A 26,984-nucleotide genomic window follows, 5' to 3' on the forward strand; every position below is an offset into this window, starting at 1 on the left:
CAATAAGTGAAGAATACGTAGACATCTGAAAACCGCTTCATGTCAAGAGCAACATCTGCCCAATTACGAGCCCCTGATGAGCCAACTGCCGCCGCCTCTACCGTGTTTTATAGCCGCCGTGCTAACATAATGGTAGCGGCATCCAGTCTGCAGTAATAGCCTACACCTGCATTGAGTGCTCTCCAAATCACAAGGAATAAACATAATAAAAGAGAATTACTTCAAGCAATAATGTTGCAGCAGTGGTGCTCCCTCCCTTATAGCAACTCTCCAAATCGCACTTGTGGCACGTTCTTCGTTTTTTGACAAAGGGGAAAACCCCCATTTTCTAACCTGAAAATCTAGAAGGATAACAATTTACCTAATGGGGGGGGGGGGGCGGCGGGATGTATTTAATAATGTCCTGAAATACACCAGATGTGAAATATGCTCCTTGGCAGTAACCTGGTGATCTGTGAACACCGTCCACTGCTGCAGAAACGGTGATTTAAAGCGGTATTAAACCCAAAAGTAAAACATTAACCACTTCAGGCCCGATTTATAGCAGTTTTACTGCTACAGGGCGGCACCTGTGCGCCAAGTCGCGCATATATACAGTACGCGATCTGACACTTATGCCCCATACACGCGGTCGGACATTCCGACCACAAAATCCGTTTGGATTTTTTCTGACGGATTTTGGCCGAGACTTGTGTTGCATACACACGGTCGCACAAAGTTGTCGGAAAATCCGATGGTTCAGAACGAGGTGACGTAAATCACGTACGATGGGACTATAAAGAGGTCAGTAGCCAATAGCTTTAGTCTCGTAATCTGAGCATGCGTGGCACTTTGTCCGTCAGAATTCTCTACACGTGATCGGAAAAAGTCGGATCGGGTTTTGTTGTCAGAAAATTTTAGATCCAGCTCTGAAACTTTTTCCGTCGGAAATTCCAACGGAAAAAGTCAGATAGAGCCCACACACGATCGTATTTTCCAACAAAATAATCCGATCTGACTTTTTTTGTGCGTATGGGGCATTACAGGTAGGGGGCGTGCATGCAAGCCGCCGGTGGCTCTCTTCCACTGTGATTACATGCAAACCGTGCTTTGTTTGTTCCTGGGGGAGACACTGAACCTCATGCTACTATGGCCTGTTTAACCACTTCAATACCGGGCACTTAGACACCTTCCTGCCCAGCCCAATTTTAAGCTTTCAGCGCTGTCGCAATTTGAATGACAATTGCGCGGTCATGCTACACTGTACCCAAACTAAATTTTTTATCATTTTGTTGCCACAAATAGAGCTTTTTTTGGTGGTATTTGATCAGCTCTGAAGTTTATATTTTTTGCGCAAAAAAAGTTTTTCTTTGTTTCTGTTAAAATTATTTTTAAATAAGTAAGTTTTTTCTTCAATGACGGGCACTGATAAGACTGCACTGATAAGGCGGCACTGATGGGCACCGATGAGGTGGCACTGAGGAGGTGACACTCACGGCACTGATGGGCACTGATAGGCGGCACTAATGGGCACGGGTGGGTGGCACTGATGGACACTCATAGGCGGCACTGATAGGTGGCACTGGTATGCAGCACTGGTATGCAGCACTGATGGGCACTCATAGGGGGCACTGATGGGCACTCATAGGCGGCACTGATGGGTACTTATGGGTGGCACGGATTTTCACTGATAGGTGGGCACTGATGGGCACTGATAGGTGGCACTGATAGACACTGATGGGTGGCACTGATAGACAATGATGGGTGGCACTGATGACACTGATTGGCAGCACTGATGACACTGATGGGTGGCATTGCTGGGCACAGGGGAGGGCTGACAGCCTTAGGCCTGGGGGGCAAGTCCAGTCATGTGGCCCACTTTAACCCCAAATAAGTTCACTATCTATGCCCACCTTGTATTACAAGGTTACCCATGGCTAGTGGCCAGCAGAGCCCTACAGGCCATGATAAGCTCCCAGCAGGACCTACAGGTGCATGGCCAGCTCCCAGCCTGTGGGTCCTGCTGGGCACTGGCCATAGCCAGCTCCCAGTAGGACCAACAGGCAGCGGTGGTGCGTCCATAAAGGCGCATGAGCGCTGCCCCCCTGTCACTCGCTCTCTCACATAGATAGATTGCATGAATCTATATATGGTTGCTGCTGCCGCCCCCTATTCATGTGCCTGGTCCTTTGTTGGAGCGCCATGCATATGAATTACAGCGGTCAGGGGCGGGCTGGGCCGGGGGGCAGGGTGGAAATCTCCCCCCAGGCCGTCTAACTTTTAATCAAAACAGGCTGTTTGCTGACATATTTTTTTTTTTTTTTTGAGGAAGTCGGCCGCTGATTGGCTGTGTTGCTGCTGCGCTGCATTCTGGGAGTTGTAGTCTGGTGGGTAGAGACTGGAGGGAACTGAGCAGCAAAGCAGGTAACTTCTATTCCCGGCAGGGAGACCCATCACTTCACAGGGGGGCCGGTCAGCCAGCAACTTCAAGCTATCATTCTCCTACTGGCTGCTCTCCTATAACCTCTCTCTCCCTTCAGGACACATCACGTTTGTTTCTGTTCAGATTCTTTCATTTATTCCAGGCTGATTTCACTCATGCTTCATCCCCCTCCCCCTCCCTCTGTGTACTCATCTCTCCTGGTCGGTACAATCTTGCTGTAGGTAAGTCACACTCTCCTTGCACCAATTCACTTATCTTTTTCCCATTCATTTTATCTTCTCTCCTGTTTTGTAATTCTGCTCTCCTCATATAAATCACTGTAGCCTCTCAGCTCTGGGCATTCCACACATGTACTTGGGCTGACACCCTTTCCATCCCAGCTTACTTTTACCTAATACAATAGTTCTGTCAGAATCATGCCTCAGTCTAACACATGCAGCCCCTCACTCTCCATTAACTTATACTACAGAATTTGGGCTTTTTCACACTAGTGCAGTGACTGGCATTTTTCCACACTGAAAAAAATACCAGTCACTGCTAGAGCACATAGAATACAACTGTTCTCTATGTGCTCCATTTACACTGCAGTACCGTCCAGAGGTGCGGTGCAGTAAGCTGCAATAATATACAGTAATTCTACATTTTATCGCAGTGCACTGGATGGCACTGACATAGTTATCAATCAGTCCTTCTCAAACTGACAGAAATGCAGCAGGATTTTTTTTTTCCTTCCAGTGACCCCACAGCATGTCACAAACATTATGGCACTATTACCCCCATTCCCTCTTCCACCTGGGGGGGGGCGCAGTTTGCTATCTTTGCCTGGGCACTGGATGACCTTGTCCCCGCGTTACACAGAGGGATCACCTGCAGAAAAGACTCGGGAATGGTACAGTACATGATGTCCTGCTGGCCATTCCCTGTGGGTCCTGCTGGAACTAATCATGGCCTGTTGGCAGTGGCGGCTGGTGCTAAAATATTTTGGGGGGGGGCAAACTGAAAAAAATGTGAAAAAAAAAAAATTATTCGCAGCCACTGTGCCAATCAAATGCTGCCAGTGTGACAGTGTGCCACCCGCTTGCCTTCTGCCCTGCACTTGCCCTGTCTTGTGGGGCAGCAGGTGACAACGAGTGGGTCCTTCATGCGTCTCCTGCACTTCTTTTCCTCCCGTCCTCTCCTCCCATCAGGCGTCCAATAGCGGCGCCTGTTGTTTCAGCCAATCAGGTGACAGGTAACATGACCTGAGCAACCTGATTGGCTGTGAGCCAGGTCAGTGTTAGGAAAGCAATGTCTTCGGTTCTCTAACACACCAATAAGTAATCGGCAAACGCACAGCAGTGCCCGCTGTTTTCCCTTTTGGAAGCCTATTAGAGCCCATGGCTCTAATCAGGAAGCCTATTTGAGCCTATGGCTCTAATCAGGCATTTCCAAAGAAACTCCACCGCTGTAATTCATATGCATGGCGCTCCAACAAAGGACCAGGCACATGAATAGGGGGCGGCAGCAGCAACCATATATAGATTCATGCAATCTATCTATGTGAGAGAGCGAGTGACAGGGGGGCAGCGCTCATGCGCCTTTATGGACGCACCACCGCTGCCTGTTGGTCCTACTGGGAGCTGGCTATGGCCAGTGCCCAGCAGGACCCACAGGCTGGGAGCTGGCCATGCACCTGTAGGTCCTGCTGGGAGCTTATCATGGCCTGTAGGGCTCTGCTGGCCACTAGCCATGGGTAACCTTGTAATACAAGGTGGGCATAGATAGTGAACTTATTTGGGGTTAAAGTGGGCCACATGACTGGACTTGCCCCCCAGGCCTAAGGCTGTCAGCCCTCCCCTGACAGCGGTGGAGTTTCTTTGGAAATGCCTGATTAGAGCCATAGGCTCAAATAGGCTTCCTGATTAGAGCCATGGGCTCTAATAGGCTTCCAAAAGGGAAAACAGCGGGCACTGCTGTGCGTTTGCCGATTACTTATTGGTGTGTTAGAGAACCGAAGACATTGCTTTCCTAACACTGACCTGGCTCACAGCCAATCAGGTTGCTCAGGTCATGTTACCTGTCACCTGATTGGCTGAAACAACAGGCGCCGCTATTGGACGCCTGATGGGAGGAGAGGACGGGAGGAAAAGAAGTGCAGGAGACGCATGAAGGACCCACTCGTTGTCACCTGCTGCCCCACAAGACAGGGCAAGTGCAGGGCAGAAGGCAAGCGGGTGGCACACTGTCACACTGGCAGCATTTGATTGGCACAGTGGCTGCGAATAATTTTTTTTTTTCACATTTTTTTCAGTTTGCCCCCCCCCCCCCCCAAAATATTTTAGCACCAGCCGCCACTGCCAACAGGCCATGATTAGTTCCAGCAGGACCCACAGGGAATGGCCAGCAGGACATCATGTACTGTACCATTCCCGAGTCTTTTCTGCAGGTGATCCCTCTGTGTAACGCGGGGACAAGGTCATCCAGTGCCCAGGCAAAGATAGCAAACTGCGCCCCCCCCAGGTGGAAGAGGGAATGGGGGTAATAGTGCCATAATGTTTGTGACATGCTGTGGGGTCACTGGAAGGAAAAAAAAAATGCTGCTGCATTTCTGTCAGTTTGAGAAGGACTGATTGATAACTATGTCAGTGCCATCCAGTGCACTGCGATAAAATGTAGAATTACTGTATATTATTGCAGCTTACTGCACTGCACCTCTGGACGGTACTGCAGTGTAAATGGAGCACATAGAGAACAGTTGTATTCTATGTGCTCTAGCAGTGACTGGTATTTTTTTCAGTGTGGAAAAATGCCAGTCACTGCACTAGTGTGAAAAAGCCCAAATTCTGTAGTATAAGTTAATGGAGAGTGAGGGGCTGCATGTGTTAGACTGAGGCATGATTCTGACAGAACTATTGTATTAGGCAAAAGTAAGCTGGGATGGAAAGGGTGTCAGCCCAAGTACATGTGTGGAATGCCCAGAGCTGAGAGGCTACAGTGATTTATATGAGGAGAGCAGAATTACAAAACAGGAGAGAAGATAAAATGAATGGGAAAAAGATAAGTGGATTGGTGCAAGGAGAGTCTGACTTACCTACAGCAAGATTGTACCGACCAGGAGAGATGAGTACACAGAGGGAGGGGGAGGGGGATGAAGCATGAGTGAAATCAGCCTGGAATAAATGAAAGAATCTGAACAGAAACAAACGTGATGTGTCCTGGAAGGAGAGAGAGGTTATAGGAGAGCAGCCAGTAGGAGAATGATAGCTTGAAGTTGCTGGCTGACCGGCCCCCCTGTGAAGTGATGGGTCTCCCTGCCGGGAATAGAAGTTACCTGCTTTGCTGCTCAGTTCCCTCCAGTCTCTACCCACCAGACTACAACTCCCAGAATGCAGCGCAGCAGCAACACAGCCAATCAGCGGCCGACTTCCTCAAAAAAAAAAAAAAATATGTCAGCAAACAGCCTGTTTTGATTAAAAGTTAGACGGCCTGGGGGGAGATTTCCACCCTGCCCCCCGGCCCAGCCCGCCCCTGGCTGGGCATCATGTTATATAATGGTGCCAGTCAGTGCCCATTTGTGGGCACTAATTGGCACAGATTGGGCATAATTTGCACATGTGGATGGCCATGGGGTACATACCTGGCCATCCACATGTTGCCCCCCCTTCCCGGGTGGTCCTGGCGGCTCTCCTGGTGGTCTAGTGGGGGCATCCGAGGGGGAGCTGCGCTGATAAATAATCATCGCAGACCCCCCCCCCCCCCCCCGTCAGGAGAGCCACCGATCTGCTCTCCTCTACTTGCGTCTGTCAGATGCGAGTGAGAAAAAGCCGATCAACTGGTGGTTATAATTTTTTCGAGAACCAACAATCGGCTCTTTTGTAAAAGCAACCCTAACAGCTAACTAGCAACTGGATTGCTTTTACAAGGGGACGCCCCCTCCCGCTGCCTTCCGCGGCTTTTCCGGGATCTCCCATGCCACCGGGAATCCTGATCAGAGAGCCAACCAAAGACCTGATGGCTTTGTTCAGCTCTGGGCTATGATAACCTGGAAGTGATGGCCTGACAATGGCCATGGACAATGGCCAATGGATATAAATAGCGCCATTTTCAAAAAATCAAAAGCATTTATATACACCAGGGATATGCAATTAGCGGACCTCCAGCTGTTGCAAAACTACAAATCCCATGATGCATAGCAAGACACTGACAGCCACAAGCACGACACACAGAAGCAGAGGTATGATGGGACTTGTAGTTTTGCAACAGCTTGGAGGTCCTCTAATTGCATATCCCTGATATACACCAAACTTGTTGTTTCAAATGCTTTTAAGGGCAGAAGAGGGATCTGGGGTCTTATAGATGCCAGATTTCTCCATAAAGAGGACCTGTCACATGGCTTTTGCTGTCACATTCCTTGCGACAGCAATAAATGTGATAAAAAAAATTAAAAATTAAAGGGACAGTGCAAATAAATAAATAAATAAATTATAGCGCAAAAGCCAATCCGACCATGTGTATGCGCCACCGGACATGTGTTGTCGGACTTTCCGCTAACAAATGTTGGCTAGCAGGTTCTCAAATTTTCCGCCAACAAATGTTTGTTGTCTGACTTTCCGATCGTGTGTACACAAGTCCGCCGCACAAAAGTCCACGCATGCTCGGAATCAAGTCCGAGCCGGAAGCGCACTGTCTTGCAAAACTAGCATTCGTAATGGAGATCTCACGTACATCTAGTACGTCTATTACATTCGTAATTGTTGGCCAACATTTGTGTGACCGTGTGCATGCAAGACAAGTTGGAGCCAACACCTTTCGAACAAAAATCCAAGTTTTTTTTTTTTTTGTCGGAAAGTCCAATCATGTGTATGGAACATTACACCAGACCTCTTCTGTAAATCTAAAGTGGTAACCTGTAAAGGCTTTTAAAACATTGCCTTTGGATAGTAAAATGTACATCGTTTATCGCCGTTTGCACGGATGTGTGCAATTTTAAAGCGTGACACGTTCGGTATCTATTTACTCAGAATAACATCATATTTATATTAACCACTAGAGATCCGCGCTATAGCCGAATGATGGCTACAGCGCGGACCTGCTTTGCCGGCACACTCTGTGATCAGCGAGTCTATGAGACTTGCCTGATCACAGATCGGAGTAAGGGGTCGATCCCGACCCCTTACCACGTGATCAGCTGTCAGCCAATGACAGCTGATCATGTGATGACAACAGAGCCGTTAACCGGCTATTTTTCCTCCTCGTGCTAACAGCGCAAGGAGAAAAAAATCCGATCACCGGCGGCCGTGAGACGGACTTTAGTCCCGATCACGGCGAGCTGGCGCCAGCTTATCAGTGCCCACCTGCCCCCTGCCAGTGCTACCTAAGTATAGGCAAAAGTGCCACCCATCAGTGCCACCCATCAGTGCCCACAATGCCACCCATCAGTGCCCACAATCTGCCTCAACAACAGTGCTGCACCTCAGTGCCACATATCCATGCCCATCAGTGTCATCTACCAGTGCCCATCAGTGCCGCCCAGCAGTGCCACCTATCAGAGCCACCTATCAGTGCCCATCAGTCCCATCTATCAGTGGTACCTATCAGTGCCCATCAGTGCCACCCATCCGTGCCACCTATCCGTGCCACCCATCCATGCCATCTTATCTGTGCCCATCTTTGCCCATCAGTGCCGCCTTATCTGTGCCCATCAGTACTGCCTTATCTGAGCCTATCGGTGCCGCCTTACCTGTGCCTATCAGTGCCCACCAGTGAAGCCTATCAGTGCCCACCAGTGCCGCCTCATCAGCGCATTTCAATGAAGAAGAAAAATGACCTGTTTGCAAAATTTTATAACAAACTATTAAATGTGATTTTATATATATATATATATATATATATATATATATATATATATACAGTGCCTTGCGAAAGTATTCGGCCCCCTTGAACTTTTCAACCTTTTGCTACATTTCAGACTTCAAACATAAAGATATAACATTTTTATTTTTTGTGAAGAATCACCAACAAGTGGGACACAATTGTGAAGTGGAACGAAATCTATTGGATTTTTGAAACTTTTTTAACTAATAAAAAAATGAAAAGTGGGGCGTGCAAGATTATTCGGCCCCCTTGCGTTAATACTTTGTAGAGCCACCTTTTGCTGCGATTACAGCTGCAAGTCGCTTGGGGTATGTCTCTATCAGTTTTGCACATCGAGAGACTGAAATTCTTGCCCATTCTTCCTTGCAAAACAGCTCGAGCTCAGTGAGGTTGGATGGAGAGCATTTGTGAACAGCAGTTTTCAGCTCTTTCCACAGATTCTCGATTGGATTCAGGTCTGGACTTTGACTTGGCCATTCTAACACCTGGATACGTTTATTTGTGAACCATTCCTTTGTAGATTTTGCTGTATGTTTAGGATCATTGTCTTGTTGGAAGATAAATCTCCGTCCCAGTTTCAGGTCTTTTGCAGACTCCAACAGGTTTTCATCCAGAATGGTCCTGTATTTGGCTGCATCCATCTTCCCCTCAATTTTAACCATCTTCCCTGTCCCTGCTGAAGAAAAGCAGGCCCAAACCATGATGCTGCCACCACCATGTTTGACAGTGGGGATGGTGTGTTGAGGGTGATGAGCTGTGTTGCTTTTACGCCAAACATATCGTTTTGCATTGTGGGCAAACAGTTCGATTTTGGTTTCATCTGACCAGAGCACCTTCTTCCACATGTTTTGTGTGTCTCCCAGGTGGCTTGTGGCAAACTTTAGACGAGACTTTTTATGGATATCTTTGAGAAATGGCTTTCTTCTTGCCGCTCTTTCATAAAGGCCAGATTTGTGCAGTGTACGACTGATTGTTGTCCTATGGACAGACTCTCCCACCTCAGCTGTAGTCCTCTGCAGTTCATCCAGAGTGATCATGGGCCTCTTGGCTGCATCTCTGATCAGTCTTCTCCTTGTCTGAGATGAAAGTTTAGAGGGACGACCAGGTCTTGGTAGATTTGCAGTGGTCTGATACTCCTTCCATTTCAAAATGATTGCTTGCACAGTGCTCCTTGGGATGCTTAAAGCTTGGGAAATCTTTTTGTATCCAAATCCGGCTTTAAACTTCTCCACAACAGTATTACGGACCTGCCTGGTGTGTTCCTTGGTCTTCATGATGCTCTCTGCGCTTTCAACAGAACCCTGAGACTATGACAGAGCAGGTGCATTTATACAGAGACTTGATTACACACAGGTGGATTCTATTTATCACCATCAGTCATTTAGGACAACATTGGATCATTCAGAGATCCTCGCTGAACTTCTGGAGTGAGTTTGCTGCACTGAAAGTAAAGGGGCCGAATAATTTTGCACGCACCACTTTTCAGTTTTTTATTTGCTAAAAAAGTTTAAATTATCCAATAGATTTCGTTCCACTTCACAATTGTGTCCCACTTGTTGGTGATTCTTCACAAAAAAAATTAAAATGTTATATCTTTATGTTTGAAGCCTAAAATGTGGCAAAAGGTTGAAAAGTTCAAGGGGGCCGAATACTTTCGCAAGGCACTGTATATATATATATATATATATATATATATATATATATATAAAATGTTTGGGGGTTCTGAGACATTTTCTAGCAAAAAATACTGATTGTTACATTTAAAAAAAAAAGTGTCAGAAAAGGTCTTCAGAAAGTTGTACATGATAAGCAGAGCCGTACCAAGCTAAATGTGATTCAGATAGGATTTACATCTACTTTGAGTTGACTTGCTGCTTTTTAAACCATAGTTCCTTTTTTTTTTAATCCGATACCAACTGGCAATCTCTCCATCCCGGCAATGGATTATTGTAATTGGACACGTACCGCACCTTCATTGAATTCATGGTGGATAGCTCAAGTCATATCCTCGTCGTCGTTGAAGCACAGAGGGGTGGGCACCCCTTACATTTAAAACGAGTGATTTAAATCTCTTCCACAAACAAGTGGGGACTTTTAGTCTGAGCCTTTGTGTGAGCAGAAAGGCTTTACTCGCTAAGACGGATTTATGGCGACCAGACGAAATGATTGAAACCAAAGGATGTAATTGAATAAAATGTCAAATTAAATGGAATCTTGTGTTTGAATAGAAGTGAGGTGAGAAGGGAGTAATCTTTTCCCTGTGATAAAAGGAGAATTCTTTCAGCGGGAACACGTCGGGCTCCTCTCCGTGAAGCATATCAGCTGCACTTGCTCATCTGGAAAACTTGTTAATCCCTCAAAGAAATGATATGAGAGGGATGGGTTGTATTAATCAAGATGTTCTTCAACATGAAGCCAGTTTTAAAGAAGTTCTTCAGAAAAAGGAACTCATTTTTGGAAGAGATGGTTCACAGGCCGAATCATTTCATGGAAGATTTGAGGACTACGTGAGTCTTGTCTGAAATCAGACGTGTTAACATGTTAAGGCAGAATGCGAGAAATGTTGGAAACAAGTGCCACCAAGAATGGTGCCTACAGAGAGTTATCTTTGGGTGCAATGCAGTATTAGATATAGAAATAAGACAACATACTGTAGCACCCCTCTGATACCCGAAAAGCAGGATAGCATCTCCAGAGGCAGGGGCAGGCTAGTATTTCACCCCAGAGTCTATAGCTAAACTGGGGGGCCCAAGAAAGTCTATTGGGCACTGGTCACTTTTATCTCTTTAAAGTTTTATTGCAGAATATTTCAAGGGGTTTTAAAGGTTTGTTTTTTATTTTCTAAATAGGTTCCTTTAAGCTAGTGCATTGTTGGTTCACTTATCTTTTCCTTTGATTTCCCTTATAAATGTTTTTTTATTTGTTTTCTTTGTCTGAATTTCTCACTTCCTGTTCCTCCTCAGTAAGCTGTTCAGTAAGCTGTTCTGGCTGACTAACCACCGCTCGAATGATGGTGTGAAGTTTACTGAGGAGCAACAGGAAGTGAGATATTCAGACAAAGAAAAAAAACATTTAAGAGGGAAATCAAAGGAAAAGGTAAGTGAACCAACAATGCACTAGCTTAAAGGAACCTATGTAGAAAATAAAAAATTAACCTTTACAACCCCTTTAAGGAGGTGAGGGTTATAGGTTCCAGATACCGCAGCAGATCACTTACAGACTCTCCAGATCCAGATCAATATTCAGCTTCACAGTGTCAGAACCTTTAAGTTGACCTGGCAAAACTATAAGCACGTTCACAAATTTCAGTGCATCCTCCATGTGGGTCACCAGACCCTTCTGAGAGACCAGCCTTTTTCCTGGTTCTCTAGAGCAAATGGCTTCCTCTGGGTGTCCTCTTTGGCACAACTTCTTCCAGACCTGGAAGGACAACTTCATGACCACTTCAGCCCACATAGGCCCCAAACCAGGCTTTTGGGCCAAACAGCAGAGCTCCATTCAACAGAAACTTCCTAGGCCTCAGCCCAGAGAAGGAGAGAAAGCAAATGGCCTGCCCCAACTATGTATATGCTCCCCCAGCATGCACCCATGGCCTAAATCTTCTACTAGATTGGGAAAGGAACCTGGGGAAGATCAGCAAGCCCCTTAGGGGGCGAGCGCTAAATACCCATTGAAGGGGTGGTATCTCTATGAGGGACACTTACTTCCTTCCCTGTTGCTGGACAAGCTGGATATCCATGAATCACTTAATAGCTTGTGAGATGACTTATACTATATAATATACAGTGCCTTGAAAAAGTATTCATACCCCTTGACATTTTCCTAATTTTTTCAGGTTACAACCTAAAATGTAAATGTATTTTATTGGGAATGTATGTGATATACCAACACAAAGTATCACAAACTTGTGAAGCGGAAGGAAAATGATAAATGGTTTTCAATTTTTTTTTACAAAAATCTGAAGAGTGTGTTGTGCATTTGTATTCAGCCCCCTTTACTCTGATACCCATAACTAAAATCTAGTGGAACCAATTGCCTTCAGAAGTCACCCAATTAGTAAATAGAGTCCACCTGTGTGTAATTGATTCTCAGTATAAATACAGCTGTTCTGTGAAGTCCTCAGAGGTTTATTAGAGAATCTTAGTGAATAAACAGCATCATGTAGGCCAAGGAACACACCAGACAGGTCAGGGATAAAGTTGAAAGCAGGATTAGATTATAAAAAAATATCCCAAGCTTTGAACATTTCACGGGGCACTGTTCAATTCATCATACAAAAGTGGAAAGCTTATGGCACAACTGCAAACCTACCAAGACATGGCCGTCCACCTAAACTGATGGGCCGGGCAAGGAGAGAATTAATCAGAGAAGCAGCCAAGAGGCCCATGGTAACTCTGGAGGAGCTGCAGAGATCCACAGCTCAGGTGGGAGAATCTGTCCACAGGACAACTATTAGTCGTGCACTCCACAAATCTGACCTTTATGGAAGAGTGGAAAGAAGAAAGACATTGTAGAAAGAAAGCCATAAGAAGTCCTGTTTGCATTCTGTGAGAAGCCATGTGGGGAACACAGCAAACATGTAGAAGAAGGTGCTCTGGTTAGCCTGAAAGCAAAATGCTATGTGTGTCAGAAAACTAACACTGCACATCATTCTGAACACATCATCCCCACCATGAAACATGGTGGTGGCAGCATCATGTTGTGGGGATGCTTTTCTTCAGTAGGGACAGGGAAGCCGATCAGAGTTGACGGGCAGATGGATAAAGCCAAATACAGGGAAATCTTAGAAGAAAACCTGTTAGAGTCTGCAAAAGACTTGAGACTGGAGCGAAAGTTCACCTTCCAGCAGGACAACAACCCTAAACATACAGCCAAATCAAAGCATATTCATGTGTTAGAATGGCCCAGTCAAGGTCCAGACCTAAATCCAATTGAGAATCTGTGGCAAGACTCAAATATTGCTGTTCACAGATGCTCTCCATCCAATCTGACAGATCTTGAGCTATTTTGCAAAGAAGAATGGGCAAAAATGTCACTCTCTAGATGTGCAAAGCTGGTAGAGACATCCCCAAAATGACTTAGCTGTAATTGCAGCAAAAGGTGATCCTACAAAGTATTGACTCCGGGGGGTTGAATACAAATGCACACCACACTTTTCACATATTTATTTGTAAAAAAAAACTTTGAAAACCATTTATCATTTTCCTTCCACTTCACAATTATGTGCCACTTTGTGTTGGTCTATCACATAAAATCCCAATAAAATACATTTACGTTTTTGGTTGTAACATGACAAAATGTGGAAAATGTCAAGGGGTATGAATACTTTTTCAAGGCACTTTAGTGTAACAGAGCCATTCTCAGCCAGGGTTCTATGGAAACCTAGCGTTCCTCAAAAGGCTGCTAGGGGTTGTCTGAGCTGTGGCTAACTGAAATATACCGTTGTACTAAAGTTGGCCATAGATGGGTCAAAATTCAACTGGTTCAAAGGGGCGGATCAAAGTGTGGTCACTCTCGCTAGACAGAAGTTGATCTAATGATCCAACTAGCTTATTGGAAATTTTTTCTCGATCAGTGGCTGCAGCCAATGGGAGACTTCCGCTGTCAGAATACAATGTCCTAGTGGGGAGGATTCTTCTATCCACCTCATTTGTGTAGATGGAGGAATCGAAAAATGATACATCTGTGGCAAACGTAAGGGACAAAGATCTGTGAAGCACTAAGCAACCTTTGAGATGGCACTGGCACTTAGCTTGAGCCCAGCCCAGCCATTCTCATCCAGAATTGTGTGGTAACCTAAAGTTCCTCCAGAGGTTGCTAAGGGGGTTCCTTGAGTTGTGGCTAATTGAAGTATAGCACTGATCTAAAGTTGAAATTTTCCCAGCCAAATACTCTTTAGTCTATTTTAAAGTAGGAATTCACATGTTGTTTTTTGATTTGTTTGGGTGGGTGACCAGTGACAGTGTTTTTGTCATTCCACAGAGACCAGGCGACATTCTTGAATTAGTTGTAGAGGTCCTCAAAAACGTGTTCCCTTAAATGACTTTGATTTCCAATTAATGATACATCTAGAGTCGGGCTTCCTAAAGATTGGTTTCTGTAAAGGTATATTTTACATGGCTCTCCTCCCTGTTAATACAATTAAATATTGACCAGTTCTTTGTGTGCTGTACCAGAGATTTGGACTTGGTCAATCCTTTGAGTTTTATAATGCTCGGCATTTTCCTGAGGAATCCATCTTCCTGTCCCTAGAGAGCTCTAACCCTGACATTAAAACCCCTCACTAGTCAATTAGACTGTTATTATAAATATATATATATATATATATATATATATATATATATATATATTTTTTTTTTTTTTTTTTTTTTTTTTTCGGGAATTAAAAATGCATTTTGTTTTCATTTAATACATTTTGTTTTAGTCAAGTAAATAAGAAATATGGCATATCATTTTTAGACAGTAGATGGAGCTCAAGGTTCATTTTCACATGTACACTAGGCTAAGCATAGCTGCTTTGCTTAATCACTTGCCGACCGTTGCACGTCGATATACGTCGGCACAATGGCAGCGGTGGGCAAATGGGCGTACCTGTACGTCCCCTTTAATTGGCGGGGCTAGCAGGCCGTGTACAGCGTGACCGTGCCAATGGTTCCCGCGGACTCAATGTCCGCCGGTGTCCCGCGATTGTGTCACAGAGCCGCAGAATGGGGAGGTGCCACAAGGCATTTCCCCGTTCTGCCTAGTGACATGACAGAGATCTACTGCTCCCTGTCATCGGGAGCAGAGATCGCTGTCATGTCAGTGGTAGCCCATCCCTCCCCTACAGTTAGAATCACTCCCTAGCACACACTTAACCCCTTGATCGCCCCCTAGTGTTTAGCCCTTTCTCTGTCAGTGTCATTGACACAGTAATCAGTGCATTTTTATAGCACTGATCGCTGTATAAATAACAATGGTCCCAAAATAGTGTCAAAAGTGTCCCATGTGTCCGCCATAATGTTGCAGTCATGATAAAAACCGCAGATCACCGCCATTACTAATAAAAAAAATTTAATAAAAATGCCATAAAACTATCCCCTATTTTGTAGACGCTCTAACTCTTGCGCAAACCAATCAATATATGCTTATTGTGATTTTTTATTACCAAAAATATGTAGAAGAATACATATCGTCCTAAACTGTGGAGAAAACTAGTTTTTTTTTTAGATTTTTTGGGGGGGATATTTATTATAGCAAAAAGTAAAAAATATTGCTTTTTTTTTACAAATTGTCGCTCTGTTTTTGTTTATAGCGCACCCTCTCTATTTGTCCTGTTTGCCATTACCCCATTAACTGAAAGTAAAAGAAAATCCCAAATTTTGGGTTGTCCTCAGAACAGTAAGTGACTTGTATAGCGCTACCTATGTGAACTGAATCGCCTCAGGGTGCTTTCTTGCCACCAGAGTCCATCTGTGGCTTGTGTGGTCCTTTACCCTGTAAGGTCCCGACATGCTTACAAACACATACAACATTGACATACACATACACATACACATATTAAGGCCAATTTTTTAGACAAGGTCTAATTAACCTACCAGCATGTCTTTGGAGTGTGGGAGGAAACCCACGCAGACACAGGGAGAACATGCAAACTCCAGGCAGATGCTGTCATGGTTGGGATTTGAACCAGTAGCCCTACTGCTGCTAGGTGAAAGTGCTAACCACTACACCACTGTGCTGCCCATTAATAGATTAATTAACAGTAATAGAGGGGAAATCAGCTCTGGTGACCTGGTGGGTCCCAAGGAATTCCTTTAATTTGTAGGGATTTCCTTGCATTTCCTATTTTGGCTATGGGACAGGAAGTGAATGGAAATATCCCCTATAGGACACGGATCGAAAATAAAAATCTGACAGGGACTAAAGCCCTCCTTTAAACCTCATACACACTATCAGATTTTCTGCTGATTTTTGTCTTCAGATTTGCCAAAACCATATAATATGAGGTCAAACCTTAGGAGTTTCAATGCGCATGCAATCAGGCAGGCCCTTGTACTACATGGTTTTGGTAAATCTGAAGACAAAAATCAGCAGAAAATCTGATAGTGTGTATGGGGCTTTACTATATCCAAAATGAAAAAAAAAAAAAATGTTGCCTATGGTTTTAATTTAAGACCCCTTTCACACTGGGGCACTTTTCAGGCATTTTGGTGCTCAAAATAGCGCCTGTAAGGCACCTGAAAAGCGCCTCTCAAGCCACCCCAGTGTGAAAGCCTGAGTGGTTTCACACTGGGGCGGTGCGCTTGCAGGACAGAAAAAAAAGTCCTGCAAGCAGCATCTTTAGGGCCACCGCTCCTCCACCGCCCCTGCCCCTTCCCATTGAAATGAATGGGCAGTGCCTGCCAAGCACTTCGGCAGCGCCGCAAAACGGGCGCTATTAACCCTTTTATCATCTGATAGCGGGGGTTAAAAGGGCCTCGCTGGTGGCTGAAAAGTGGCGCTATAACAGCAGTAAAGTACAGCTAAAAATGCTGGTGCTTTACCGCTAACGCCCGCACCGCCCCGGTGTGAAAGAGGTCTTAAGGTGAGGTTCACCTTTGTAATAAAATTTAGTATGCAATAAAGTGGCCCCCGTATTTTGTAAAACACTGTTCATTGGAGAAAAAACAAGCTTTACTTCTGAACTGAATTCCACGTATGTATTTTATACAATAGTTACATCAGCTTGGCTATACCTGGAGGATCCGAGTAAAAACTGGAAAGTGAAGTGTCCACTACTACAGTGATGGCAGATGTCTTCAGGATCCCATGCTGAGTGGCTGCCCTACTACATACAGTGGTAACCACACGGGGGTCGTTCACTTGGTAAGGGTTCCATTAACATAATGCCTTTCATTTTTCTCAATGAATGCAAGGAGTATTCTGATTATATGAGGTCAAGAGGCGGGGCAGTGGGGCCATGATCTCCACCCAAATCTGGAAGACAGATGTGATCACTGTAGTAGTGGTGAGTACCAGGGCTGGACTGGGACAAAAATTTGGCCCTGGATTTCATCCAGACCGGCCCACTTTAATTTTGGAAACACTCATAAAAACAGAATATAAACTGTATGCAATTGCGCAAAAAAAGCCTCCCACTTACATCGGAGTCACTAGAGAGCCCCCCTTACATCAGGGTCTCCAGAGAGCCCCTCCTTACATCAGTGTCCCCAGACGGCCCCCCACTTACATCAAGGTCCCCATATAGCCTTCCCCTTACATCAGGGTCCCCAGAGAGCCCCTCTTATATCAGAGTCCCCAGAGAGCCTCCACCTTACATCAGGGTCCCCAGAGAGCCCCTCCTTACATCAGGGTCCCCAGAGAGCCTCCCCCTTATATCCGGGTCCCAGAGAGCATCTCCCTTACATCAGGTTCCTCAGAGAGCCCCTCATTACATCAGGGTCACCAGAGAGAGGGCAGGCAGTGACTGCCTGCCCACTCTCCAGCTATCCAATGCTGCCCGCCGCACGGCTGCAGAGAGCCCATGGCCTGGTAATGGGCCGGGACCCTGTAGTTGGGGACTCCTGGTCTGACTCTGGGCTATGGGTCACAGATTCAGGGCTACAGCCCCAAAAGTCCCACCCTAGCGATGCCACTGGCTGTCACTAAAACTGGCCCACTGAGCCATCGGCCCACCGGGAAACTCCCGGTAGTCCCGATTGCCAATACATGCCTGGTGACTACTACAGTGATTCTCCGCTTTCACAGGGTTACCACAGATATGTAATATGTATACTTACAATGGTCCACTGAACCAATGTAACAGTGCTACATAATCTGTACCTGGAATTCAGATTTAAATGATCATCCTTCAGATTTATAGAATATAAGATACAAGAACTATTGGGCACAACACTAGCAACCCTCTTTTATACAACCATGCATGCTTGGTGAGCAGGGAGGGAAAGAGTTCTCGTTGTATGTCAGAGAAAGCCCCTGTACACACGGTCGGAGATTCTGCCAACCAAATCCGTCGGATTTTGTCCGTCAGATTTAGTCTGACGGATTGTGTCCGAAACTGTTGCATACACACGGTCGGACTAAGTTGTCGAAAAATCCGATCTTTCAGAACGTGATGAAGTAATTTCGTTACGATGGGACAACATTCAGGCTAGTAGCCAATAGCTTTGATGTAGGAATTTGATCTGAGCATGCGTGGCACATGGTCCGATCAAAATTCTCTACATATGATCGGATTACGTCCGACCGGCCCAGTTGGTCGGGAAATATTTCCAACATGTTGGAAAATTGGGTCGGACGGAGATTCGGACGGAATCAGTCCGATGCATACCACACACAGTCGGATTATCTGACGACACGGTCCGATAAGATGCATTCCGACGGATTCTCCGACCGTGTGTACACGGCTAAAAGAGTGCTTATTCCTTAGATGTTGGAGGTGTGCACAATGGTTCCTTTGGCCTAGATCAGTGATTCTCAAGCAGGGTTCCGTGGAACCCTAGGGTTCCTCCAGAGGTTGCTAGGAGTTCCTTCAACATTGGGAAATTTCTGCCTCTCAGGTAAGTTCCCACCGACACCATTGATCTTTTTAGCTATCTGTAAGGAGGTAATTCTTCCCAATGACCACAAGTGTAAGGACCATTCTTCCCACTGACCATCACACTGATGTATCATGAGTTGTAGATTTCTAATTGTTAGCAGGGGGTTCCCTGAGACTGGAGAACTATTTCAAGCATTCCTCTGTGTTGAAAAGGTTGAGAAAGGCTGCCCTAGATTTTACACAGGATGCAGCAGATCTCTCTCAATGGAAGTTTTCTGGCCAGGTTTTCGGGAAACCATTCATGGCTCACAGGAATATAACTGAAAGTAAGGCAATTTGCAGGACATGTTGGACAAGGGGTGGGCAGGAGTGACGGCTGCCCTGGGCACTGTGGTATCATGTGAGGTGGGGGGGGCACCGCTAAGAGGATGGGGGGAGGAGACTTGTGTTTGGAGGGGGAATTTGGGAAGCGGCAGGGGATAAGAATTGTTCTAGGAGGAGAAATTTGGGGAGATGTGCTAGGAGTGTTGATTTGAGGGGATTTGTGATGGGGGGGATAGGGGAAGAAGATTTGTGCTGGGAGGGGTTATTTTGACAGGTTTGTGCTAGAAAAGGTAATATAGTGGGGGGAAGAGGATTTGTGGTAGGACAGGAATTGATTGGGGGGGGAGGGTATTTGTTCTAGTAGGGATGATTGAGGAGAGTTGTGCTAGTAACTGAAATTTGGGGGGGGGGGGGGGAATTTATGCTAGGATGAAGGACTGGGGAGAATTTGTGCTAGGAGGGGGGATTTGCAGTGGGGGAGGGGGAGAGGGGTAGAGGATCTGTACTAGGAGGGGGACTTTTTTCAGGGGTGGGTAGATTTGTTCTTGGGGCATATGGGAAATGAGAGGATTTGCGCTGGGGGGGGCAAATATATGTGCAGGGAAGGGGGTTTCAGCAGTGGGTGGATTTGTAGTGGGAGGAGGGGTAATTTATTCTTCAAGGTTAAGCGTGAAGATTAGTGCCTTATTTTTTGGGAAGGTCAGATTGCTAACACATAATGCTCATACATCTTGGGCAGGGGGGCGCAATTTGGCATGTTTGCCCTGGGGTCTAGATGAACTTGTCCCAGCACTGGTAATTTGTCTCCACTGAGCAACGTTTTTAAAAGATACTGGGACCCCTCTATTGCATTGTAACTTTTAATATAAAGGTGAACTAAATCTTAAAACGAAAGCCTGTTGTTCACAGAGCTCAATAGCTAAGGCTAAAACTTACACACACATGGCTGAATGACTTCAGACAAGGGTATATGGAGATTCAATTAGACAGACAGTCTGGAAGCAAACCGCTTGTGTTCGATTTACAAAAACTGATAATGCTTTGTGACTGCACTGCCATGGGTAAAGCATGTTTGATAGAAGAGATACACATGGGTAAACAGTACAATATTTTTAAAATTTGAGCCCAAGCATGCACTATAGAAATTATAAGACTTGTTTAATTTAGGTGAGCACAAGGCAAGAAGTGAAGTAATCTATATTTTTTTTGGCCAGATTCCCTTACTCATACATCGGGCTGTGACTACATTACAAAGGTTATATGTTACAGATGGTTTTACCTTCAAAATTTTATTCATTTTATCCAGTCGGATCATAAAGTCATCTGTACAGGCGATATCCGATGGAGAGTGTCCTCCTCCCACCACTTTCACTCTCTTACTCCTCTGCCTGGCAAGATCCAGAATCTGCAGGAAAAGGTGAAATGTCACAAATAACTACTTCCTTACCAGACTTCCCTTTCCTGCTCTTTAAAGTTTAGCTCTTCTCTAACTTTTTCTCTGGAGAAGAGACACTTGAGAGGGGATATGATTTCAATTTATAAATACTGTACTGGTGACCCCACAATAGGGATAAAACATTTTTGCGGAAGGGAGTTTAACAAGGCTCGAGGCCACAAAGAGGTTTAACCTTAAACTAAGTAGAGGGTTCTTTACTGTAAGAGCGGCAAGGGTGTGAAATTCCCTTCCACAAGCGGTGGTCTCAGCGGGGGCATTGATAGTTTCAAGAAACTATTAGATAAGCACCTGAACGACCACAACATACAGGGATATACAATGTAATACTGACATATAATTACACATAGGTTGGACTTGATGGACTTGTGTCTTTTTTCAACATCACCTACTATGTAACTATGTAACAAAAGCAACCCTTTCCATATAAAGGCATATGTAAATTGCCAACAGCAATTTAAAGTAAGTTCTTTCTGCCGCCTCCATTTACCCCTCGATTCCTTTTTTAGCACCCCGAGAGCCCCTGATAACCTGGGAGCTATGCAAATGCCACCTTGGAGCAGGAAAGTCAATGACAGGCCCACCTCCTTCCACCCCACTGGTGGTTACTGAGCCCATCCATGAGGTGTAAGGGCTAGGGTATCAGAGGTGTAACTGCTTTGCCTTTCACCCGGAGTAACAGGTCAACCTTCTGACACCCCAGTGGGGATTAATTTACATTTATTTTTTGCATTGGATGTTCTCAGCCATGATAATGGAGAACGTGTACCGTGAAGTTGATGGCATAGGGATACCATTAAAAGTAAGCAATATTTTCTCTAAAAATTGTATTTGATTATTTATGTGGCCACTTTGCATTAAAAAAACAACTTAGGGTGCTCAGAGGTGGGTAGATATCTCTTTAAAAATAAAAGCTAGGGAGATATCTATGAAGAGTCCCAATCCATTTCGGACCTCAGTTGAATGAGTTTCCATGTGCAGTGCCTATCACCATGGGGCCCTACAGGAGATCTGAAACAGCCTAATTTTTTCATAAGCCTTGCTTAGCATATGTTAACAAATTAGTTTTATCAAGTGAAATCCATAGCTTGCTATTTCTGGGCCTGTAAATTTCCATTTACAGACTTTACTTTGTTAGCTGGTCAAATAAAACCATCAAGGGTCTCCTGTTAGGTGCAGACCATGCTAGAATTTGTAATAACATAATAAACAGTGATTTACACCAGTGCTCTCCAAACTGTGGCCTGGGGGCCAGAAGTAGACCTTTGCTTGCCTTTATCTGGTCCCTGGGGCACTATATCACCCACTGATATTAACGATGGGGCATCATTACATCCAATTATACCATCAATAAGGGCACTATACCTTCCACTGCCACCAATGATGTGGCACAATTCCTCCCACTGATACCAATGATAGGGCACTATTTCTCCCACTGATACCAATGGTGGGACACCAATAATGGGCCATTATTCCTCCCACTGACACCAATGATGTAGCACTGTTCCTTCCACTGACACCAATGATGAGGCACAATTCCTTCCACTGACACCAATGATGGGACACTATTCCTTCCAATGATACCAGTGATTGGACACTATTCCTCTCACTGATACCAATGATGGGGCACTATTCCTTCTAGTGATACCAATGATGGAGTGCTATTTCTCCCACTGATACCAATGATGGAGCACTATTCCTCCCACTGACACCAATGATAGGGAAACTATTCCTTCCACTGACACCAATGATGTGGCACTATTTGGTGCAGACCATGCTAGAATTTGTAATAACATAATTAACAGTGATTTACACCAGTGCTCTCCAAACTGTGGCCTGGGAGCCAGAAGTAGACCTTTGCTTGCCTTTATCTGGTCCCTGGGGCACTATATCACCCACTGATATCAACGATGGGGCATCATTACTCCCAATTATACCATCAATAAGGGCACTATACCTTCCACTGCCACCAATGATGTGGCACAATTCCTCCCACTGATACCAATGATAGGGCAATATTTCTCCCACTGATACCAATGGTGGGACACCAATAATGGGCCATTATTCCTCCCACTGACACCAATGATGTAGCACTGTTCCTTCCACTGACACCAATGATGAGGCACAATTCCTTCCACTGACACCAATGATGGGACACTATACCTTCCAATGATACCAGTGATTGGACACTATTCCTCTCACTGATACCAATGATGGGACACTATTCCTTCTAGTGATACCAAAATGATGGAGCGCAATTTCTCCCACTGATACCAATGATGGATCACTATTCCTTCTAGTGATACCAATGATGGAGCGCTATTTCTCCACAATGTGGCACTATTTCTCCAACTGACACAAACGATGGGGCACAATTCCTCCCACTGGCACCAAAGAGGGGTAATATTCCTCCCACTGACAGCAACAATGGGACATTATTCCTCCCACTGACACCAAGGATGGGACACTATTCCTCCCATTGATACATTGTTTATGATGCCAGGGCATTTTCTACTCCCATTGGCCACAGTCCAGCCTCCCTAAAGCTCGAAGGACAGTAAATTGTCCCCAGGGGGGGACTGACAACTCATGGGCCCCTGGGCAATAGGAGAAGATTATGGGGCCCCTGGGCAATATGAGATTATGGAGGGCCCCAGGCAATAGGATATTATGGGGGGCCCTGGGCAATAGATTATGGGGCCACACAGTATACACACATACAGTATACACACACAGACACACAGTATACACACACAGAATACACAAAGGTACTGGAGAGGCGGGGCAACTATAATCTTGGGATTTTTAAAAATACACAGATTTTTACATACTGTCCCTGGTTTTATTGAGGCTGGAAACCCTGATGGGGCCCCTCAGTGGCATGGGGTCCTCGGGCAGTGCCCGAGTACCCATATGGTCAGTCCGCCCCTGATTGTCCCTTTGTTTGGAAAGTTTGGAGACGTCTGATTTACACAATAGCACTACAATTGATAGCAATTATGGACAGTAACTAGACATGAGCAAATTGGTTTCCCAGAAATCAGACCCAGAAAGAGCAGTTTAGGGGGTCCCAGTGAATATGAGTAGAGTGTACATTGGCTCAACAAAGGCGGACAGAGGGAGGAATCTAAGCCATGATGGTTAATAGCCAGTTAAATTTATCCCACCTCAGACCATGTCCCTTCCATCTTTATCAGCACTTAAATGCTCACTCCTCCTGGGATATGCAAGAGGCCAAACCAAGGTGGATTCTTCACTAGTTGCCCAATGCTGATAATTCACTCCTCTTCTTACCTCTTTCACTTCCTCCGCACATGTTGGTTGGAAGTACAGTTCTGGGCTTGATCCGTAGGTCTGTGCCCAGTTCTGGAATTTGAATCCTGCTCGTCCAGCCACCTTGGAAAAAGAAAAACGGGAGATAGACAACCCACATTTCACCAGACATATTCAAGGTAATTCAATATTGCAGTTCTGATACCAAGGTGAACCAAAGTGTCTGGAGATAAACAAGTTTGAGCTGGAGACCATACTGGACTGCTTTAAGTAGGTGGTTCCATAGGAAGTAAGGAAGGAATCACTTTCAATGGGTTGACCCCAACTATGTGTGGTGAAGATGGACCTCCTTAGGGGGTTTGGGATGCTACCTTTCTGCTCTGACAGATCCATTGTTTCAGTGAGAAGTGCTTAATGAGGAGGGAGGGGCACCTGGTGTCTGGAATGAATGCAACTCTTGATGTAGGATTACGATCATTTATTGAGAGCATAAAAATCTACAGATTGAGCCAACACGTTTTGGGGAAATTACCTCTTTCTTCTTTAGTAGTTATGAGCTGAACACCCCCCCCCCCCCCCCCCCCCCTACGGGTTGGTTCGTATCAGAACATGTGAACAGGCAAAAAGTTTGAGCGAACATGCAAACCCTATTAAAGTCTATGGGACATGAACATGAAAAATCAAAAGTGTTAGTTTTAAAGGCTTATATGCAAGTTATTGCCATAAAAAGTGTATGTGGCCCGGGGTACTGCCCTAGGGGACATGTATCAATGCAATGCAAAAAAAAGTTTTTAAAACTACCGTTTTTTTCAGGAGTGATTTTAAGAATGCTTAAAGTGAAACCATAAAAAATAAATATTCCTTTAAATATCGTGCCTGGGGGGGTCTGCTTAGTCTGCCTGTAAAGTGGTGCATCTGTGCAATGTGTAGAACAGAGCCACAAGAAAATGACACTTCTAAAGCAAAACATTTCATTTCAAACTTGCTTGCGGCTGTAATGCATTGCTGGCAACCGGCAATATAGATGAAAAATCAAGGAAAAAATCCCCTTCGGGTCTGTTATGGATTTTAAGGGGAACTCCACGCTATTTAAAAAAACAAAAACAAACAAACAGTGTGCCCCCCCCCCCCCCCCTCCCAAAATCCATACAAGGCCCTTTGGAACTCCATGCCAAAATGTAAAAAAATTCATACCATACCCTCATCCGAGCAAGCACGAAAGGGGGGGCAAGCGAGCGCCTCCCCTCCTGAAGCATACCAGGCTGCTTGCCCTCAATATGGGAAGGGTGCTTTTGGGTCCCCCCCAAAGCACCTTGTCCCTGTGTTGATGGGGACAAGAGCCTCTTCCCAACAAACCTGGCCATTAGTTGTCGGGGTCTGCGGGTGGGGGGTTTATCGGAATCTGGAAACCCCCTCCCCCCTATGTGAATGGGTACCACAATTCCTTTATTAAAAAAGAAAAAAAAGTTTCCCGCGATGTACATCCATTGTAAAAACTGAAAAAAAACTCCGCCTCCATGGGAGGCCTCACACCGACTGCTGTCTTTTCGCTTTGACAGCTCTTATATGGCAAGGGTGGGGCCACCCACTGACGTAACTGGATGATCCCGCCCCATCTGACGTCAGAAGGGCAAGGGTGGGGCCACCCAGTGATGTTAGAAGGGGCGGGGTCATTTGTTTACGTCATTGGGTGGCCCCACCCTTACCTATATAGAAATTGTCACAGCCAAGAGACAGCAGTCTCCGGGAGGCCTCCTATCGAGGCGGAGCTTTTTTTCTCTCTATTTTTCGGGTCTGTTGGGTGGCGTGATTGAAGATGGGTGAACAACCTTTTTTTTTTTAATAAAGGAATTGTCAAAGACTGTCTGTTGTGGTTTTTACTTTTTGACACTTTTTTGGTGAATGGGTAGGGGTACAATGTACCCGATAACCATTCACATGTAGGGCGGTAGGATCTGGCTCGCTCGCCCCCCCCTTTCCTGGCCTGCCAATATGCTTGCTTGGATAAGGGTCTGGTATGGATTTTGGAGAGGACCCCACTCCAACATCAGTGCCTGACCTCACAAATGCACTTCTGGAAGAATGGTCAAACATTCCCATAGACACACTCCTAAACCTTGTGGACAGCCTTCTCAGAAGAGTTGAAGCTGTTATAGCTGTAAAGGGTGGGCCAACTCAATATTGAACCCTACGGACTAAGACTGGGATGCCATTAAAGTTCATGTGTGTGTAAAGGCAGGCGTCCAAAATCTTTTGGTAATATAGGTGTATTTTTTGAAAGCAGGCACACTGGACAATAAAACTTGCTCACACAATATTCACACAACTCTTTATCAAACCCATATTTTCAGCGCAAATTAATTTTAGTGCACACAAACCCAATTTTTTTGTTAAAATATTAAAGATGCATAGAGCCAATAGATACCAAACATGTCAAGCCTCAAAATTGCATGCAATTGTGAAGTGACATCAAACTATGATACCCAAAACCAATATGCGTGGTGCAATTGCCGTTGTCGTGTTTGTGTGTATATATATATGGCCTTGTATGTGGGAAATGGGGGCTTTTAAAATTGCTTTAATTTATTTATTTATTTTTATTTAGTTATTTAACCTTTATTTTTAAACCATTGTTTTAACTGAACTGTATTACTATCATAAGGGGCCCTGACAAGCCACCTAAGTCATAACATAGTGCAGTTGACAGGTCCTCTGTAATTAGTTTGAGCTAGAGACCAAGCTGGACCAATAGAACGATTCTTAACAGATATTAGGTGGTTCTGCAGGTGGATGATAGTGATGACCTCTCTTCGGAGATTTGGTAGGTAAAACATGTAAAGATAGAGACAATGCAATTCGGGGAATTACCTCCCCTTCTTCAGGGCTGTTGTTACTTTATAATAAAGATGGGTGGGCTCCATGGTTGTACCTAAGTTTCATATGAAAGCTAATGACTGCTGAGATGCAGAGGCAGCAAACTTTAGGTACAACTGTGGAGTCTACTCATCTCTGTTAGATGGTACCAACAGCCCAAAAGAAGGGGAATGCCGTGTACACACGACAGTATTTTCGGACGAGAAATGTTGGATGAGATCTTGTTGGCAGTAAGTCCGACGTGTATGGACCATCGGACAATT

The 26,984-nt window shown here is 45.1% G+C and overlaps 1 protein-coding gene across 1 annotated transcript in view; it reads right to left on the reverse strand.

Annotated features, from left to right (window-relative positions):
* LOC143989183 (L-gulonolactone oxidase-like) overlaps positions 1 to 26,984 on the reverse strand; it is a 195,542-nt gene that overhangs the window by 162,140 nt on the left and 6,418 nt on the right. Inside the window, exons 2-3 of the mRNA XM_077489222.1 lie at positions 23,869 to 23,970; positions 20,401 to 20,526 (exon numbers count right to left, since the gene is read on the reverse strand). Coding sequence (XP_077345348.1) covers positions 20,401 to 20,526; positions 23,869 to 23,970 — 228 coding nt within the window. The remainder of the gene's footprint in view (positions 1 to 20,400; positions 20,527 to 23,868; positions 23,971 to 26,984) is intronic.

Source organism: Lithobates pipiens, unplaced genomic scaffold, assembly GCF_037356315.1.
Source record: "Lithobates pipiens isolate NorthernLeopardFrog02 unplaced genomic scaffold, aLitPip1_a1.2 Scaffold_18, whole genome shotgun sequence".
NCBI lineage: Eukaryota > Metazoa > Chordata > Amphibia > Anura > Ranidae > Lithobates > Lithobates pipiens.